We start from the raw sequence: 14,685 nt of genomic DNA, 5'->3' as shown, positions 1-14,685 counted from the left end.
AGTTTGAACGTTTTTGAAGCTCTGGATACATACTGCCAAATTTTTTCTAGAGTTTTTCTTTTAAACCAATTTATGCTCCCATTAGCCATGAATTAAGTGTGCTGCTTTTACTATATGCCTTTTAGTTTTGAATACTAAGGTTTTATACAAATCTTTGGTTGTGCAGCTGTATCTTCAACAATTGATGGCTATGATGTTGATCTTAAGTTATTGTAAAGTTAGATAATATGCCAGATATTCTATTTCAGGCCCCAGATTTTTGGATTTTTAAGTACCCATGAGTATTTTTATAGTATTGCTTATTAATAGGTGATCAGTTGTCACCTCTCACAAATTTCAGCATAACTACATGTAGTTATGTAGCCCCTCCACTTCACTCCTTTATAGTTGACACTTGGGAATGAAAGAGCTGAGTTTGTCAGAATTGTGTGTCACTTAAGACTAAACAGGCACAAAGTGGAGGCTTGAAGGACCTCACTGGAAGTAAAATAAAGGACTTTTATTTGTTGCGTGGACTTTGTGTTGTGTATTTGAATGCTTAGGATCCTTTTAAGGTTGCTTCCTGCTTCTGGGGCTGTGTTCCTGCTCTGGAGTTATGGAGCACTCTTCAGCCTGCTGGCACACACAGCTGTGGGATACTGCATCATTGTCTACCCAGAAAAAGTGAAAATGTCCATGATGTTTCACTTTTTAAAAACCTAACAGTACTGATTTATGACTCAGACTTTCTTCATTGGTTCCATAGAATTATAGTCCTAATATAAACCAACTGCTGACTCCTTTTTGCCTTAAATTTGCCATATAAAATGTTGCTTAATAGTACTTTGTTTTCTTGGAATGAGGTCAACTCTAAATAATAACAGAGCCTCATCATAGCAGTTGAAGCAGTAAATATTTATTGAGTGAATGAATGGAAAGTTGGATTGAAGGATGAATGAGTCAATGAATATGATTGCTGTGATAAATATGAATATATAATAAATACATTAATGTGATTGCTATAATTGACTTAGGCTTGTAGATATGGTAGAACCTGGCTTGAGAGCCACAGCTGGAAAGATATTTTTCATGCGTTTGCCTCATCCTACATGGTGTCATTTGTAGGAGCCTAAGAAATCTAGATGACGTACTTTAACTGGCACTGTTTTCTTTTTATATTACACACTTAATTACCATGCTTATTCTGCTACAGTGTAGCCCTATGTTATTATTCCAAATGCTAACTTTTCTAGATAATTTGAATAGGTAAAAATACCATGATTTATTTCTGATACAACCAACCAACCAGGGGAAAAGTTATAGAGAAAATAAATCTTATAATTCTTAGAATAGGGAGAATAGAGAAAGGTTTGATGGCTAGAATAAGATATGAGGAAAGTATAAAATGTTCATTTATGTTGCTTTTATCACCTCCATTTTTTTAATGTACTTTTTGTCTCTTTTACTAGCTCTAAGGTTCTTTGAAGAAAGGAGTAAGCCACTTATTTCTTGTATATCATTTCAAGGTGCCTACTAGGTATAAGGTTTCTCTATACAGTAAATTCTCAAGCAATGTTTCTCAGTGACTACCGTCTATAACCTTATAGCTTTTCAAAGTTAAATGAAGTGTCAGATATATAATAGTAGCATTTCTGATTTAAAGGAGGCATCCTTGATTCCTGCCTTTCCCAAATACAGACAATGAATCATACCGGATAATGAATCATCAGTGGAAATATGTCTAATGTATATAGTTCAAGAAGAAATTTTTTTTTAAGAAATATGCTGATTTTGGACGTAAATTGATTGCAATAAGCATGAAGGTGTAACTCTTAGTGCAATATTTTCGGCTTTTATTTTTATTTATTTATTTTTTGGCTTTTAAAGTGTAACACTGTTCTATGTATTTCTAGAATATATTGTGAGGATAAACAGACCTTCTTACAGGACTGTGAGGATGATGGGGAGACAGCAGCTGGTGGGCGTCTTCTCCATCTCATGGAGGTAAGTATAAGTTAAACCCTGTTAGTCCTGTTTTCTGAGCCATAAAATTTTTCAGTGAAACAGAGCACCATATAAGAATAAGTAAATCAGTTAGGCTATATAACATGAAATAGATTTGTGTTAATTAGTAGTTAATTTTTAAACACTGATTGAGAAAGACTTAACCACGATATGGGGCAGAAAGCACAGGGTTAATAACAAGCACTGTGCTTTGAAGCTCTGTCAGGCATAGATGATAGATTATCTTCAGCTCTGGAAAAGCATCTCCTTTTTGTTTTTTGACAAGGTCCTCTCTGTTTCCTCTGTTCTGTGTCTGTGCACCTCCTGTTAGTTGGGTGTTATTGGACCATCTGGACAGACCCAATTGTTGCTTTTTAAAATTAAGTTGTCCATCTCATCACCTTATGTTCTGAGACATTTTCTTGCTTGTCTTCCAAGGTTTCCATTGAATTAAAAACATTTTTTTAGCAATCATGTATTTAAGTTTTAAGAATTCTTTCCTCTTGGGCACTTGGCTGGCTCAGTCAGAAAAGCCTGCAAGTCTTGATGTTAGGGTCATGGGTTCAAGCCCCATGTTGGATGTAGAGATTACTTAAATAAATAAACTTAAAAAAAAAAAGAAAAAAAGAGTTTGTCTCTATTTTTCCTTTTTTATAATATACTGTTTTGACTTTATGGATGTAATATCTTCTAAAATTTCTCAGAGTATGCTAATTAGATGTTCTCTCCCTTAAATTTTTCCTGGTTCATTTTAGTTTGTTTACCTTGTCCTTTCTCTTTCATGCTGCTGGATTTTCTTCATCTGTATGGTGGTGATTGATTGTCCATTAATTTTAAGAATGGATTTTTTTTTTCCTAAGATAGCTGTTATAGTTTCTTCTGTTACTGTATGTGGAGGTTTGTTTTCTAACCAGGCCGTTCCCTTGATAGGAAGGAACTCTGTGTGGTCAAGCTCTTAGAGTGGTGGGCTTCATGTTAAAGCAGCATTTGACAGATATCAGACTGAGGAAGACCTTGCTGATAGGCACCAGCAATTACTCATGCTGCCCCAGTTCTTTCCAGTGGTTTGTTCAGAAATAGGTTTTAGTTGTTGTTTGGCCTAGGGGCAAAAGGTTGCTTAAACTGAGCTATTTGGGTTGAATTAATGAAGAATTAGAACCCTACTTGCATGATCTCCCCTTTACTCTATCTGGTTGCTACAAAATGTGGGATTCAAAGACACTGTGAAGCAGTGTTTAATTTCTAAATTCACTTCTCATTCTAACATTTTATCACTGGAATGTTAGAAGTTTCATTCTGCTCACTCATGTGGTTCTGCCATTAAAGTCACAGAGAAATGTCATGTGCAGTTTTGTATATGAGTTATTTCATTCTTTAAAACTTGAAGTTATACATGTCTGTGTGTATCTAATTGTGCTTCTGAAAATAACAGATTTTGAATGTGAGAAATGTCATGGTGGTAGTATCACGCTGGTATGGAGGAATCCTACTAGGACCAGATCGCTTTAAACATATCAACAACTGTGCCAGAAATATACTAGTGGAGAGGAACTACACAAATTCACCGGTGAGTCCTTACTGAGATTATATAGAGATATTCTCACTGCTGCCTATGAGGAAAAAAAAAGAAAAAGAAAACCCAGGAATGAGTCAGAATGTTTGAGGGGTGCCTGAGTGGCTTAGTCTGTTAAGCATCTGCCTTTGGCTCAGGTCATGATCCCAGAATCCTGGGACCAAGCCCCACGTTGGGCTCCCTGCTCAGCAGGAAGCTTGCTTCTCCCTCTCCCTCTGCCCCTTCCCAATGCTTGTGTTCTTTCTCTCTCTCTAATAAATGAATAAAATCTTAAAAATGTTTGTGGTACATTAGAAAAATCTTTGAACTCGAAATTGTAGACTTAGTTTCTAATCACAACAATCTGACTGGCCAGTTAGTTATGTGACCTTGGGCAGATCACTTCATCTCTTTGAGCCTTAATTTCATAGATTCATACAGAGTTTTATAAAAACCTTAAAGACCAGTTAATTTTTACTCCCTAAAATTGAGGCCAGGAAAGGTTGTGTAGCTCATGCCACAGTCAACTAGATATTTTTTAAATGTGTATAAAATTCTAACATTCTCTGTTAGTGTCAGACACCTTCCCTCTCCCCTGGCATTAGGGTGCCTGCCTTTATACTTTGAATTCTTTTTTGTTTCATATTTTATAAGCATGTTTATTTTATTTAAAGTTTGCTACCTTCCTTTAGAAAGTGGGAATAGATTAAATAATACCGAAATTATTCAAGCATAAGTCTATTAGATAAATTATGTTGATTATTTTGGAAATGTTAAAATAGACTGTAAATGAAAGTGCCATGTAAAACAGAAAGATGATACATATAGAGGTAATTATGCTTTCATTCTTATACATATTATATGGTTAGACTAAAGGTTCCTAAGCCAGTATCTTCACATAAATGCAGAGACACTACATTGATTTATATCTTTTTTAGGAGGAATCATCTAAGGCTTTGGGAAAGAACAAAAAAGTAAGAAAAGACAAGAAGAGGAGTGAACATTAATACCTAAAATTGTATGCCAGGTTAAATTCCCTATCATTGTTCACAAATTCCACAGTCATCAAGGAATATTGTTCAGAGAAGATCCTGGACTGTTCAAGTCAGCCAACCATTGTGGACACCAGCATTATATTTTCTTCTTTGGTTATATCATCTGCCAAAAATAGAGAACTTCTGATACATTCATATGTATTTCAGGCTGATTCAGAAGAATTAATTTGAACTTAATTGCCACTTCATCTAATATGGGGATGGTAACAGTTGCCCAGGGCAGTACCTGAATTAACTGTCCATTTCAGTACGTGTCAAGTGCCTTTGTTAGGTGGGGAAGAAAGGTCTTGAGAGAAGTATAAATACCTGATACCTTGTCATTGGGATTCTTATTATGTTAAATGAATATTGCCTTTTACTGCTCTTTATGGCTTATTGGAATAGGAACTCATTGCAGATTGATCTTGGAGAGTTTCTTCTTGTGATTTTGGTTCACAGTAAGTCACCTTTCATTTTATAGTGTTCATTATTGAGTAATGATTAAGCAAAAATCAAGGAGTATCCATCTGCAGTTACATGCTGAAGTAATAATTTATCTGCCATATTTGTTAGCATAAGTGTTATGCTCCAGTTTCTGTTGCAAATTGGTGATTGTGAAATTTCAAAATGTGATTTTCTAGCCTCTACTTTTTTGTTTAATTCTTGTAAAGCAGTAGATATGGAGTGTCAGTAGTCTTCTCCTACCTGTGAAATATGTTAGTGTAATATTTTGTTTTTGGTTGGTTTTGTTTTTGTTTTTGTTTTTTTTTAACATCCTGGAAATCCCTTTCTTGTGATATTCATTGAAGAATTAGGACGACACTAGAAGCTCTGCTGCAGTTCACAAGTGTTTATGGAAGGGGATAGAGGTGGGAAAACCCCACTGGTATGGGGCCAGAGCACATCATCAGATAGTTATGTAAGTGTGATGCAGTATCTCATCTGCATTCCAGCTATCTTTCTCAACTCCGTGACTTTGTGGAGAAAAGGAACAAATGTTTTGGTTGGAAAAACAAAGTCCCTCTTTTTTTCTATTCTTACCAGATCTTCCTTTACATCAGTGTTTTATGTTCCTTCTTTCATCTGTAATATATGCCCTTACTTCTAGGCATCTAGATTATACACTTATCTTTGAAATACAACAGTAAGTTATAAACTGTTCCCCTTTAGACATGATTGCAAACTGTTATTGAAAGTTATTAATTATTTGCAGATTTGCCTAAGATTCTCTTCCAAAAGGAGGGAACAGAAGTTCAGAGGCAACTTGGAATGGTGCTTGCATCATGGAGAGCATCACAGAAGAGTGGACACAGATACTCTTTTCTGTTCCCTTGATGTCTTGCCTTTAAAAGACCCAACATCCTTATTTGGTGTTTTTAATAAAAACCTAGTAAATGGCTTTACACTAGAATGGATTCTGAGAAATAAAATCCAAGTCCTATTTGTTGTAAATATGTCTAATGTTGCCAATGATCAGGAGTCCTCAGAGGATATGTGAAGTGTATGTATTTACACACATAAATACTTAGATATATATATATAAATAAAAAACACTTACCTCAGATTCCATGAAAAGTTAAGTATGTCCTATGGTATTACCTGTTAAATGAGAAATTGAAGACCATCAATTAACATTAAAGTAATTTCACAATTTTGGCATGTCTAACTTTGTAAAAGAAGATATAAAACAGGAAGTATTTGGTGCTGCAGGAAAATTGAGTTAATTTTTCTACAACACCAAATTTGAATTTCTTTCTTGCTGTTTCATCTCATAGTTATTTAGGTCTTTATAAAAAACATTTATAACCGTGATCTCATTTTCCCTTATTTAAAAAAATCTTATTTTCGCTTTTTTCTACAAAATGATTAGCCACATTTTCCTGACTGAAGAAAACCTAATCTCCTTTGCCCAGAATCAGTTCGCTAGTAGGGAAAGATCCCAGAGTATCCAATTCTGGAATCTGAGTTGTTTACACTCAACCATTATGGACCCCAACTAATGAAAGCATCTTTTTCTCTATTTAAAATTTCTCTCTATTAGAGGGCTTTCAGATTCTCCAAACAATAATTTTCTATAGCCAGATCTATGCTGTGGCATATTTTATAGTATATTGTATTAGTTAAAAATATTCTTCATATGCCAGTATGTAAGAGCAAGTAGCATCTACTTTTTAAGTGGGAAAAGCAGTATGATTTGGAGGTATATATCATGAAACAGACTATTTGAAAGAAAAGAATTGTATCAAGCTAATCATACCCAAGAAAGAATACATGAAACGATACTGTTTGGAGGACAGGTGAAATTTACTGGGAAAATTGTATAATCACTTCTAATTCTACTATCTAGAGATAACCATTATTAACATTTGCTATGTACATCCTTCTATTTTTTTCCTATGCATGATTTTGTATATATGGCTATTTTTCTTTCCATAAAATGGTATTAAACTGTATATACTGTTTTGTATCCTGCATATTTCATATAGAAGTATATTGTTAACATTTTCCCATGTCAATAAATATTCTTCTATGGCTTAATTTCTTGTGGCTATATAGTATTCTATCTTTTGGGTATATCATAATATACTAGCTAGTCCCCACGTGTTTCCAGTTTTTAAGGCTTTTCAAATTTTTTGCTAAACCATAAAAAACTCATTTTGTGCAGATTTTTTGGTATTTATCTCTGATTATTTTCTTAGGAAAAATCCCTAGAAATGGATCCTGGTCAAACATTTATACATTCTAATAGCTTGATTGGTTTAGGCAAATTGATCTCTAGAAAAGGTTATACCTCTGTTAGCATTGCGTTAGAAGATATTTAGGATACAAAAGATGTGGGAAAGTAGGGATTCATCAGAAAAAACTACCAATATCTTTTTTTTTTGAAATAATTATAGATTCACTAGAAATTATAAAAATACTCTGCTTTTCCTGCTTATAACATCCTACATAACTATAGTATATTTATCAAAACCAAGAAATACATTCTGCATGCAAGTTCTTTGTCAGGTATGTAATTTGTAAATAATCTTTTGCAAATAATATTTTGTTACTTGTCTTTTCATTCTCTTTTTTCTGTCTCTCGTCTTTTCAGTATCTTGACAGTGTTTTTCACAGAGTAAAAGTGTTTAATTTTGATGAGATATAATTCACCTTTTTCTTGTTATCATGTTTTTGGTATTATGTCTAAAGACTGCCTTCCCCCAGGTCATAAAGATTTACTTCTGTTCCCTTTTTAAAGTTTTAGAGTTTTTTTGTTTAGATATGTTATGCATTTTTAGTTAACTTTTGTATAAGATATAAGCTTTAATTTGCAGTTCTTTTTCTGCATATGGATATCTGATTATAGAAATGACTGATTTTTTTAAATTGAACTTCTTACTGATGAACTTTCACAAAATACACAGATAACCGGGACTTAAGTTGGAAAAAAGGACACCACCAGCACCACAGACTTCCTTTGTGTCTTACCCTACATTAGCTGCTCTCTCCCTCTGCCAAGTAACCACCTCCCTGACTTCTGACACCAGAGATTAATTGGGTCTGTTTTGACTTATACATAAGTGGAAACACACTGTCCTTGCTTGGACTCCTTTTGTTCCAATATTTTGTGAGATTCATCTGGATTGCTGTATGTAGCAGTTCTTTTATTCTTCGCACTGCATAATATTCCATTGAATGAACATGGCAATTTATCAGTTCTATTTATGGATATTTGAGTTTCCAGTCTGAGGATGTTATAATCAGTGCTGTTATAAATATTCTTATACATGGTTTTTAGTCAACATATGTACACATTTCTAAAGCATACATACCTAGCATATATACATACAGCTTTGCCGAGTCAGGACATATGTATATGTGGAGCTTTAGAGTACACTGCCCCAAGGTGTGCTGGTACATTTTTAACAACTGACTCTGAACTGATTGTTCATTAATAACATGTGCTAGTTCCAGTGGCGTGAATACATCTGCTCTATCCAATTCCAAGCTACCAGTGTAAAATAAACCACCTGGTTAGCTGGCAAACTTTGTGAAAACCTAACAATCACTTTTTTGTGAGCTCCAGCACACTTTGCTCACACTGCCAAACAGTTTTCCAAAAAGCAGTTAAACCAATTTACACTCCTACCCATAGTGAACAAAATTCTAGTTGCTGCAGATCAACATTTGGTATTACCTGACTTTCAATCCAGTTATGCTGTGTGGTGTGTAGTGGTTTCTCTTTGTGGTCTTAATCTGCATTCCCCTGAAGACTAATGAAATTGAACACCTTTGGTTACTACATTTTATATTTGAAGTGACTGAGAAATCTTATAATGACACATTTCCTTCCCTTCCAGGAATGGAAATATTGGGGCTTGTTATCAACTTGGTTCAAATACAGAGAAATAAGTTTATAGTTTTGCATATCTGAGCACCTAGTCTGTAAATTTCAGTATTCCATCACTGCCCCCACTGGTATATTCTCTGTGAATTTATCAGGAAACTTAATATTTTTTTGCTCTTAGTTTCCTAATTTGTAAAAATGTGGATTATGATTCCTCCCTGTCTGGGATAGTATGGGGATTAAATGAGATGCTTTTCACAGTACTTATATGTAATAAGCATCTAAGAAAGCCATTAGATAAGTATTCTCTTTCCTCACTGTTTAGGAGATAGCTGTCATCTTACTTAAGATAGGCTGTTGCTGAGGATTTTAAGAGTAGTTAGGAAGTTCTTACGTTCCCTTAGAGAAGCAATGTAGTATAGCACCTTTGAGATGGCTCTCAGGAGCCTGTCATGTTTGAATCCTGTCTACGTTTTGCTAGCCTTGCAAGTTTGAACAAGTTATATAATTTCTCTGCAACCAGTTTTCAAAAGTTTATAAAAGGCTTAATCAAGCCATAGACTGGTACAGTTAGGGAGATGCAATAGGAAATGTTCAGTCTAGCCAAGGAGTACAGACCAAAGGCTGACAAACTTTTTCAGTAGATAGCCAAATACTGTTATGCTTTGTGAGCCACATCTGTATAACTGTTCTATTTCACCATAATGTGAAAGCTGTCAGAGACAATATGCACACTAATAATGGCCTGGGTGTATTCTAATAAAACTGAATATTTAAATTTGAGTTTCATATAATATTCATGTGACATGAAATGTTTTGCTCTTGATTTTTTTCAATGTGTAAACATGTATAAAGGAAAACACTTTTCCTGTGTGTCTCCTCTACTTTCAAAACAATGCATAGAATATTTCACTTCTAACACTAGATGTGTAGGTTTTCCACACATCGAGTAACCCAGCAACACTAGTTTGGGTGTCCTACAACTCAGTTCTAACACTCTCTAACTAGAAATAGCATCAGATCCCACAGGTTAAAGTTCCATCTCATTAGACTGACCTCGCCCCAACTTCATATGCTGGGTCCATGTTGTTACCTGTGCTTCTAGTCAACCTGGTATAACTTGGAGATTCCCAAGATCCCCTCTTCTGGTTGGATTAATTTGCTAGAGTGGCTCACAAAATTCAGGGAAACATTCTACTTACTCAATTATGGGTTTATTAAATATATAACTCAGAGACATCCTGATGGAAGAGATGCATAGGGCAAAGTAAGGAGAAAGGGGCACAGAACTTCCATGCTTTCTATGAAGCATTCACCCTCCTTGTATGTCCATGTTTACCGACCTGGAAGCTCTCCCAGCTGTGTTTTTGGGCTTTTATGGAGGCTTCGTTTCATAGGCACGATTAATTAAATCATTGGCCACTGGCAATCGATTCAACCTCCAGCCAGCCCACTCCTCTCCCCAGAGGTTGACAGTAGAACTAAAAATGACACATTTTAATCAGACATTTGGTTTCCCTGGAAACCAGCGTACCCCACCTCCACACCCACTCCCTGGGACTTTCCAAAAGTCACATCATTGCTTAAACTCAGGTGTGGTTGAAAGGGGCTTCTTACCATTTTGGGTCTGGAGCTATTTTAAGAACCAAGGACAAAAGACCAGATGTTATAACAAAGATACTCTTATCACTTAGGAAATTCCTAGGGGTCTAGGACTTCTAGGCCATAATTAGGGGTAAAGACCAAATAAATATTTCTAATTATAAATCACAGTATCACAACATTTAAAAACCATTCTTAGGGGCAGCCCCGGTGGCTCAGTGGTTTAGCGCTGCCTTCGGCCCACAGTGTGATCCGGGATTGAGTCCCACGTTGGGCTCCCTACATGGAGAGCTTGCTTATCCCTCTGCCTCTTTCTCTGTGTCTTTCATGAATAAATAAATAAAATCTTGAAAAAGAAATTCTTAGCTCAGGGGCCAAACTATGGTCTGTGAGCCATTGTTTGCCAACCCCCTGGTGTAGGAAAAGAAATGAAGGCAAATCAAAACTTGTAACACTTATAGATGGATTTTAGTTTCTGAACCTAGGGAAGAGTTTTCTGTTTTGTTTTATTTTTTGTTTTTCCATTAGCCCTGGTTTTGAGTTATATACTGTTTAGGGGTACGACAAAGTTAATTCATTTATTAGGACTCAAAAAATGGGGGCTGCCCCAGTAGCCCGACATATGTCATAAATCTAAACAGCTCCATCTTCGCTTACAGGAATTGTATCTCATGGAAATCCAATTTATATCAATCACAATCATCCAACTCAGTTTTAGCTAGCTTACACTATCCTTAAAAGTAGGACCTGCTAGTTGTATAAGGAATCTCGGACTGCCTAGCCAATTATGCCCTGTTTATGCTCACCTCTCCTATTGTTCTATAAAACTCCCTCTTGCCCAAAATCCCTTGGGAAGAATGCTCTACTTGCTTGTGAGGAACTGTAATCCCCTAATCTATAGATTGTTTTTCCCTTAAATAAAGAACATCAAACTTGCTACCAAATTGTATTATTGTCCTCTGACAGGCAAGACATAAATCACAGCTCTGTGTTTGTAATTAAGGAGCATTAGATTTGCAAGTCAGGGTTAGATTTAAATTTTGAATCCATGCCCTGGACATGGAAGCCATTTTCTCAACTCAACTTCTTTGAGCTTTATTTTTCTCATCTGTAAAATGGGGCTAATAATCCTTCCTCACAGTGCTTTTGGAGGGTTGGATGAAATGAGATCATGTGTGAAATGTTACCAGTCTAAAGTTTCAGATAGTGGGAGAAGATGAAGGTCAACATGTAAAAGAAATGAAATCAAATTGTAAAAGAAATGAAGTCAAATTGGTCTGAAATCAATAAAATAGTGATGCTGAATATGCCACCCTAAAATCTGCCTCTTCCGCATAAGGATTATTTTGAGTGATTGTTTCAAGAAACTGCAGACACAAAAATTCTGAAAACTGAGTAAAAGTTACATTTTTGTAATGGAAACCTACATTTATAGGGAAATTTACATTAGAAAGGGGGCCTGTACCAGGAAAAGAGCTATTACCAGGTACAACTTTTTCACCTGAGAGTCTTATCTGCAAGGCAGGACAACCTTTGCTTACCAATCATTTCCTCCTCTCATCTTCCCGTAAATTACCTCCTCTCCACCACCAGCACCCCCCTCCCCCCGCCCTGCCCCTGCAACATCTTTCTTTTGTCTTTAGCTGGAGATGGTATTTAAAGTAGTGGCTTGGACCATCTCAGGAATTTTACTTATTTTTCCCAGGTATCTCCCACATACACGAGGCATACACGTTAATAAACTTCTGCTTGTTTTTCTTTTGTTAATCTGTTTTTTATTACAGGGAGTCTAAACTATGAACTCAGAAGAGTAGAGGGAAAGTCATTTTTTCTCCCTTACAATACAAAAGGATGTCAAAAGAAAAGCCAAGTGAGAGATGATGGTGACCTGAATGGAGCTATTGATGGTAGGGAAGAGTGGACGTGGATGGATTTAAGATATATTTAGGAGGCGAAACTGAGAGAACTTGGTGACTGGATATAAAGGCTGAGGGAAAGAGAAGAGTTAAGATTGACATTCAAGCACTGGGCTGGGCTATTGGATAGACAATGGTGCCATTTGCATCTAACGTGGTTTACTAATTGAGAAGCCATTTTATTGCCACTTAGACGCCTTTGACCCCTGCATTGCTGTTGCTCTTCCATCTATCTCATTCATTACATGATGCACTTCAGGTCCCAGCCTGGATGTGATGTTTTTTTTTTTGGCTGGCCTAGATGCATTAGATTGGACAAAAGAGAAGCCAGACATCAGAGAAATTGGATTTCCTGAGAAAAGAACCCATAGAAACTTCCTAGGAAAAAAAAAAAAAAAAAAAGGGAAGTGAGCAAATAAGCATTATGAGATGATCTCAAGTCAACCTGGAGATGCTCTGGAGCCCAGAAGGAAAGTCAGTCAGGAAACCAGCAGTGAAATAGAAGAAGGAAGAAAGTTGGCTTGTGTACAGCTGTGGTTCTTAGCTAGTGGGAAATATAGAAGGGTGTGGATCGGAAGTCTCAAAAACATTTTTCTCTTTTCAAGAAGAGATACCACCAGAGGGTCAAGTACAGGAGTAGAGCCTGAAGTAAAGGGGTAATTTGGAATTAAAATTGAAAGAGATATTGTCAAAAGAGGGATGTAGACAGGATTGAACAATTTGTCAGAAGACTGTAGAATATATAAAAGAAAAATGCCTATAGGCTTAAAAAAATTAGAAAACTAAGTAGTATAAAGTTGGCATCAGTGTTGACTCTTTGGGGAAACTTTTTCTTCTTTTAAGCTCACTATTTCTTTTTCAATTTTTTCTTTTATCTATGTCTGATTCTAGTGATAAAAATGCTTAAAAACTAATAAGAATCAATGGATCTGACACCAAAAGCACAGGCAAGGAAAGTAAAAATAGATATATCAGACTCCTTTAAAGTAAAAAATTTCTGTGCATCAAACAACTTATGGAATGTGAGAAAATATTTGCAAATCATATATCTGGTGAAGGAACTGATATCCAGAATATAGAGAACTCCTAAAATTCAACAACCAAAAACAAAACAAAACAAAACAAAAAAAACAAACAAAAAACCCCCAAAAAACAATTTAAAATTGGTCAAAGTACTTGAATAGATATTTATCCATAGACTATATACAAATGGCACATGAACAGATCCCAATATCATTAATCTTTAGGGAAATGCAAATTAAAACCATAATGAGAAATCAAATGGCACATGAACAGATCCCAATATCATTAATCTTTAGGGAAATGCAAATTAAAACCATAATGAGAAATCATTAACACCCATTAAGATGACTACTATGAAAAAAACCCCAAAGTAACAAGTGTTGGCAAGAGTGTGGAGATATTGGAACTCCTGTGCACTGCTGGTAGGAATGTAAAATGGTATAGCCACTAGGGAAGACAGTATGGTGATTCCTCAAAAAGTTAAACATAGAGTTACCATGTGATAACAGCAATTCCAATTCTGGGTATATACTGCAAGGAATTGAAAGCAGGATCTTGAGATATTCGTACATCTATGTTTATAGCAGCATTATTCACAAAAGCCAAAAGGTAGAAGCAACTCAAGTGTCCATCAACAGTTAAATAGGTACACAAAATGTGTTACATATATTATTCAATGGTATATTATTTATCCTTAGAAAGGAAGGCAGTTCTGACACCTACTACAAAATGGATCGACCTTGAAGATATTATGCTAGGTGAGATAAGCCAGTGAGATAAAGAACAAGTACTCTATGATTCTACTTATATGAGGTACGTAGAGTTGTTGAATTCATAGAGACAGAAAGTGGAATGATGGTTGCCAGGGGCTGAGAAGGAGGGAAAATGGGAAATTGTTGGTAATGAGTATAGTTTCAGTTTTGCAAGATGAAGAGTTCTGGAGATTGGTTGTATAACAACGTGAATATACTTAACACTACTGAATGGCACACTTAAAAATGGTTTAGACAGTAAATCTTAGGTTACGTGTCTTTTCCTACAATTAAAAAAAAAAAAAAAAAAAAAAAAGACCCTATATGGTGTAGGGTAGCCTTGGCTTTGTTCTAACTATCATGAGGTGATGTGGCAGGCAGGAAGAAAAGCTCCAGAAGGAGAAGCTGATGGTAAAGGCAAAGGCCTTTGTCCAAAGGCATTGGATGGGTTCTGTCCAGTATGAGAAGAAAAAAAAAATCCCCAACTGAAATA

General features: G+C 35.7%; 1 protein-coding gene across 2 annotated transcripts in view; it reads left to right on the top strand.

Moving 5' to 3' along the window:
- The window catches only part of IMPACT (impact RWD domain protein), a 29,445-nt gene extending 22,338 nt beyond the window's left edge, over positions 1–7,107 (top strand). For both annotated transcript variants that reach the window (XM_038543634.1, XM_038543633.1), the window contains exons 9-11: positions 1,893–1,983; positions 3,416–3,550; positions 4,474–7,107. In XM_038543634.1, coding sequence (XP_038399562.1) covers positions 1,893–1,983; positions 3,416–3,550; positions 4,474–4,542 — 295 coding nt within the window. In that variant the 3' untranslated portion in view covers positions 4,543–7,107. The remainder of the gene's footprint in view (positions 1–1,892; positions 1,984–3,415; positions 3,551–4,473) is intronic.
- Positions 7,108–14,685: the final 7,578 nt, after the last annotated feature.

This window comes from Canis lupus, chromosome 7 (assembly GCF_011100685.1).
Source record: "Canis lupus familiaris isolate Mischka breed German Shepherd chromosome 7, alternate assembly UU_Cfam_GSD_1.0, whole genome shotgun sequence".
NCBI classification, from domain to species: Eukaryota; Metazoa; Chordata; class Mammalia; order Carnivora; family Canidae; genus Canis; species Canis lupus.
Note: the sequence above shows the minus strand (reverse complement) of the source record. Positions and strands in the feature narration are given on the sequence as shown.